This window comes from Phalaenopsis equestris, unplaced genomic scaffold (genome assembly GCF_001263595.1).
Source record: "Phalaenopsis equestris unplaced genomic scaffold, ASM126359v1 Scaffold000022, whole genome shotgun sequence".
In the NCBI taxonomy this organism is placed as follows: Eukaryota; Viridiplantae; Streptophyta; class Magnoliopsida; order Asparagales; family Orchidaceae; genus Phalaenopsis; species Phalaenopsis equestris.
The window spans coordinates 2,212,774-2,219,304 of NW_018164464.1; the positions used below are offsets into that span (position 1 = coordinate 2,212,774).

General features: G+C 39.4%; 1 protein-coding gene across 1 annotated transcript; it reads right to left on the reverse strand.

Moving 5' to 3' along the window:
* Positions 1-495: 495 nt before the first annotated feature.
* On the reverse strand, positions 496-2,687 carry LOC110018416 (RNA-binding protein CP29B, chloroplastic-like). The gene is made up of 3 exons (XM_020715724.1): positions 2,500-2,687; positions 1,837-2,161; positions 496-1,303 (listed from the first exon to the last, which is right to left on the reverse strand). The coding sequence occupies exons 1-3, from the start codon at positions 2,685-2,687 to the stop codon at positions 1,223-1,225; spliced, it is 594 nt and encodes a 197-aa protein (XP_020571383.1). The 3' UTR covers positions 496-1,222.
* Between the last annotated feature and the right edge of the window lie 3,844 nt (positions 2,688-6,531).

A 6,531-nucleotide genomic window follows, 5' to 3' on the forward strand; every position in this document is an offset into this window, starting at 1 on the left:
AGAATTAGATACAAAACATTCTCTTTAAGCTAATTAAGAGTAAGAACAGCTGTAGCTAAATCTTCCTCTACAGTCTAAACCCAGTAAATTTGATTTCCTTTTGGGTTTCGGGCATAACAAAAATTCTAATAAGTGACTTCTATGTTGGTTGCATTAATCTAATCTTTCTTCAGTACCAAGTTCTTCCGAAAGAAATATTCAACCTGTCCTAAATCTCGTCACTACTATTCATTGTCCTCTCCAACCTAAAGCTTGTTAATTTCACTTTAATGGTAAAAGGGAAAGATTTTTATATGCTATTATTTACATTACAAGCAACGTTTCCATAAAGGTCGTTAGAATAGTCTATAACGGTTAGATAATAGTAATTTGAGCGATGCCTATATATCAACTTTGTCAGTGATTCCAATTATATTATTGTTCATCGTATCAAAACATAAGGTCACTTAGCAGCTATATTAACAAAATCTCACAGCTATTACCCTCTTTCATACACTTCGAAAAAAAATGAGAATTTCAACGACTTCTCAATCGAGGGCCATGATAAATGTTCTCATCAGGAAGGTGAGCTACAATACATGGTCACTCAACCTTTTTCCTGCTAGTTGAACGGGTCAAATCCTAGCCATCCAATTATCCTACTAATAGCAATCATATCCATGTCATACTAACAACCTAGGTTGTTCTAATTTCTTTCTTAACAAATATCATATATAGATATCAATGATGTATGGCAGGTGATGATGAGAAATGGATTTAAGTTTACTCTCACATTGGCCACAGTTATCTTCTCTCACTAGTAATGTAGGTGCTATCTGTAAGTGCTGCTTTGATGAAAATTTTTCTAAGAGAATATGTAGCATTCTGTTTTTTTGATATAGTTGGGCAGGGTATATTCTCATTAATGGCTATTAGGTCGTAAAGAAGGAAATGGATACATTTACAGCCACAATTTCTGCTTAGCTTTTGAAACATAAGAAAACTAGTTATCTTTATAATTAAAAAAAAACGAAGTTCATGAAAAGGCAGGCTTTTGATAGTGATACCAGTAGAAATATGCTGCAGAAAATTCAACTGATAACAAGTAAAAATTTCTTCTCCATTTCAGCTTTCTGTAAGCATTAGAATTGTTCGCTGCAAGCTCAAACCAAAACTCCACTTTCGTCTAGCAAGGGGCGATGTTGCCATTTGGCTATCTAAAACTTAAAGATTGACGTCTGATTTAGCCTTCTGGACTGGTGTTAGGTTCATCAGCTCTATCCTTTTGACTAATTTTCAGCCTAAGAGGCCTTCGCATGAGTTCCTGAAGCAGTCATATTGGGTTGATTAGTTGAAATCGGTAAAAGAACTGATATTTAAGCTCTGTTAGCCATTATTAAGCTAAGCTGTGCATGATTGTTTTAGTATTCGAATTAGCGCCCTCTAGATTAGAGTGTAGGCAACCTAAACAATGTTCCAGGCCTGCCAACAATTTCAATGTAGCATAGCTAAAATGGGCATTAAGGCTTTGTTGTTGTTGTTGTTGTATAGCTAAAATGGGCATTTACATGCCTCCCTCCCAATATTATGTATTTACATATCTAAGACAAACTATACTTTTTACATTTATACCACCAAAATCTTTTATATCACTAAAAAATACCACTATTTTAACACTTAAAAAGTGAAATACACTTTTTCAGGCACATGAAAGTTGGCATATATGCAGCAGTGAAGTTTAGATGTTAGATATGTATATACACAAGAATTGCAGAGTATGTATGTAAATAATCCGAACTAAAATGAAATATTTATACATAACTTAGGGATGTGATAACAACAGAATCTTGAGGTTACCTTCTCATCCAATTCAGAAATAGCTGTCACTGCTTCTTCATTAGTGGCAAAAGAAACGAACCCATATCCAGCAGACCCCCCTGACGGGCCATTGAAAACCACTCTAGCAGACACAGGCTTGAATTTGGCTGCGAAGAACTCCCTAAGATTACCTGACCTTACATTCCAAGCAAGATTTGATACATAGATCCAGTTTCTTGCCTCACTCTTGGGAGTAATAGTAGGGGCTAGAGCAGAGTAGAGTTTTTTAAAGCTATTTGCTAGTTCAACTCTAATGACCCTTCCAGAAAATTCCTGCAAAAGATAATAATTTCTGTAACAAAACCTGAGAAACAAAGATTATATCTTTAACAGGATAAATAAATTGATCCTCTATTCAATCCAAGACAAAAAATCACACACACGCAACCACTGTTGTTATGCTTAAGCAAATGAGCACAGTCAATAATGATAACAACATACCTGCAGCACAACATACCACACCATTTTATTCTGAATCACCCTCACCAAACAATCTTAACCATCTCATTTCATCTCAGTCACACACATAAATTCTAGACTTTACTTTTACTTCTATATTTTCACTGTTAGTGTATATGAGATGCTGCTGTCAGCATCATATGAAAGCAAATGAATTGAGGTCACGGTATCCCTTTTCTTCACCTCTGCTTGCGCACGCCTTCCTTTCTGCTGCTGCTGGTTTTCTTACATGGTATCAGAGCTTCAGCAACATTGCAATTGACGATTCTGCCACCTCCCAGCTCCAAGAAGACTTCCATCTGGCTCACAGGTGCGGCAATCCCCCAATCGCTGAAATTCCTAGGGACCATAATCAAAGCCGTAGTGACCATCTCCCTCTCCGCTGACAACTACCCGATTTGGAGATCCCAATTTCTCAAAAATCGTTAAGACAAATGGCTTTCTCAGCTTCCTCGATGGATCTACCTAGCAACCACCCCCTACCATCACCAACACATCCGATATATCCCCACCCAACCCGAAGTGACCCTTTGGATGCTAGGGAATTAACACCTCGCGGCTGCCATCTCCTCCACTATTTCTACCACTATTCTCCCATATGTGCTCATCCTTGATAGCTGCTCCAAAATTTGGCATATTCTTGAAAAATGGCTGCAAGCTATCGATCTAAGGTAATCTAGCTGAAAAATGAGTTTCATAATGTCTCCATGAGAAACCCCACAATGGCACAATACTTCACCCATATCCAGACACTGGTCAACAACATTTCAGCAGTCGGTGCCCCAATTGACACCGAGGACATCATTTTATACACTCTCAAAGTCTCCCTACATCCTATCAACCATTTAAAACATACATTCGAACACAATTAAATCCAATTGCCCTAGGGATCTCTACTCTCTTCTCCTTAGTGAAGATATCAACATAGCTAATGACAACTCAGCCATTCCCACAACCGATTCTCATCTAGCTCTCTACATACATAATTTCAGGAGTAAATATAATTCCTCCAAAGGCCGGAGCAACACTGCCAATCCGGGATACAAAGGTGTTGCACCGTAATCAAATGCACAAACCCCAAGCAAAACAAAGGAACCAACACAATATTGTCAAACCTGCAACAAACCTGGACAGAGAGCTTCAAAGTGCAGACATAGACTCAATATCAAATATCAGCCAACTAAGGCTCCGCCAACAACTACTCTTCTCACATCTTCCAACAATCCCGATTGGTATCAACACATCGGCGCCACATGTCACATGACTGCACCTCTTGATCAACTTCAAGCAGCCAAAACATCTCATGGTCAAGATCAAATTCATGTCAGTAACAGAGAGACACTTCCCATTCATCATTCTGGCCATGGTCTCTTACCAACATCATCTCGTAAGCTTATACTCTCTAAACAATTCCATTCACCTCAATTATATCACAACCTAATTTCTATCTCCCAAGTTGTTGTTGATAATGATTGTCTCATAATCTTTGAAGCAACTGGTTATCAAATTAAAGACCGATTCTGTTATGGTATGGCTCATATATCATATAGAGACAGACGCTGGAACGAAGCGGAGCAGAGCGGAGCGAAGCGGAAGAATCTGTCCAAATCGGGAAGTTACGTTATGTGGGTTGGGGGTGTTGGGTCAACGCCCCGCTATACGGTACAGGGGTAATTTGGGAATTACATATTGTACTGTAAGGTTTATTCTAGGATTATAAATAGACCTGTTTGTAATCCTAGGTCTTTGAGAGAGAGCTGAATATTGTATTCTGTAATCTTTTCTGAATATTGAAAAGGAGGTCGCCGCTCTGCTCCCGAGGACGTAGGCATCTTAAATCTCTGTGCGTTAAATCTCTGTGTTCTTCTGGTTTATGTTGATTCTTGTTTTTCTTCGCCCTATTTTTCTCAACAGATTCTTGCAGCAGAAACTCCTTCAAGGCCCTTGCCGCAATGGGTTGTACCCAATTCCAGCAGCTCAACAAGCTTTCGTCTCCACCACAACCCATAAAAATTCATGGCATCAATGCTAGTCACCAAATCCTTCCAACCATAGCAAAACAACAATCACATCTCTTGATTTCTAGCATTTTTCTTTTTTGCAAGGCATGTACCACTGCTAAATGTCATCACTTACCTTTTTTTTCTAGCTATACTTAATGTAATTCACTAGAACTTATACATTCAGATATTGGGGTCCATCCCCAACATCTATTCAAGGATTTAACTATCGTGTTCTTTTTGTTGATGATTCTATTCGCTTTTAATGGCTTTATCCTATGTAACACAAATCTGAAGTTCTCTCTAACTTTTTCAAATTCAAGCAGCTAGTAGAACTTTAATTCCATAAGAAAATTAAAACTCTAAAAACTGACAAACACGGAGATTATAAAAACTCGCAATTCAGCAATTTCCTACTTAATAAAGGCATCATTCATCAAATAACATGTCCATACACTCCATAATAGAATGGGATTGCCGAACGCAAACATCGCCATAAACTTGAGACCACTCGAGCCCTTCTAGCTGAATCGAATCGCCCACCCTCCTTATGGCTTGAAATAGTGGTCACTATCATTTATCTTATGAACAGGTTGTCATCACCAAACACATCCTATCTATCACCATATCAACTACTACATGGTAATCCACCGGATTACAGCCATCTAAAAATTTTCGGATGGGAGTGCTTCCTTGGCTGCACCCCGCTCAACGACACAAGCTTCAACCGCGGTCGGTATCCTATGTTTTTCTTGGTTATACTGAACCTACCAAGGGCTCAAAGTGCTTCCAACCTACCACAGATAAAATCACTATATCTCGGCATGTTATAATTAACGGACAATCCTTCCCATACTACCAATCTACTACCCCACAACAACCACCCAAACCCCCAACCACACATCTACTCACCCTTTTGCCAACCACCAGCTTTACTCCATCAATGCAACTACTAAGTCCCCTCTACCTCAGCCGACTTCAGCACCTCAACCTACATTATCCAACTGAAACTCCAAACCACGACAGAAGCCACTTAAAATTACTCTTCCATGACCAATTTCAGCTTCCCAGCCTGCATTACCTGCTACTCAGCCCTCTTCTCCCCTTCAAATACAATCCAAACAGCTCACTCCAATTATCCCACAACATCTCATGGTCACAAGACCTAAAACAGACTCCCTTCCTGCTACACGCATTTTCGAACTCCTACATCATACCATCGAACCTACAGAACCTTCCAACTATAAGCAAGGGGCAACCTCCCCACACTGGAAGCAAGCTATGGATGAAGAAATTTCAGCACTTTTACCCTCAACAAACTTGGAAACTAGTTCCTCCTCCCACCAACCAATCGATTCTTGGATGCAAATGGACATTTCACATCAAAAGAAAAGCTGATGGCAACATGACATGATACAAGGCATGACTCATAGATCAAGGATTCCAACAGGAATATTTTCTAAACTATACTGAAACTCTCAGTCCAGCAACAAAGTTTCCAGCCATTCTCACCTTCATAACAGTAGCTTTTCATCATAAATGGCAACTACTTCAGGTGGACGTCTCCAATGCCTTTCTTCATGGTAAGCTCAACGACACTATCTTCATGTGCTAACCTCTAGGATATATTGACCGAGATCATCCCCATAAAGTGTGCCATCTCCTCAAATCTCTCTACAATCTCCAACAGGCACTGCACCAATGGTTTGAAACATTCTCCAAGCATCTGGTCCATTTTGTGTTCAAACCATGTCATGCGGATTCTTCTCTACTAACCTACAATTCCAACTCGAGTCAACTTTATCTCCTTCTATATATAGATGATATTCTCTTAACAAGAAGCAATCTAAGTGCTATTAATCATCTCATCCAAAATCTTCAATGCACATTCTCCATGAAGCTGCTTGGACCGGTTTCCACCTTTCTTGGGATTCAGATTAAGCACACCACCACTGGTTTTCAACTATCTCAAACTGACAACGAGCAGATATGTTTGACTGTAAATCACAACCCAACCCATATTCGGTCTCCTCCAAGACAAACAACAATCTTCAACAACCCATTCTACATTTCGCTCAATTTTGTCATATGGTGGGATCGCTTCAGTACCTCACGATCACAAGTCCAGACATTCAATTTGCAGTCAATACTTAGTCTCAGCTTCTTCATGATCCCCTGTTGCTGAGCTATTAACAAATAAAATACCTTGGATTAA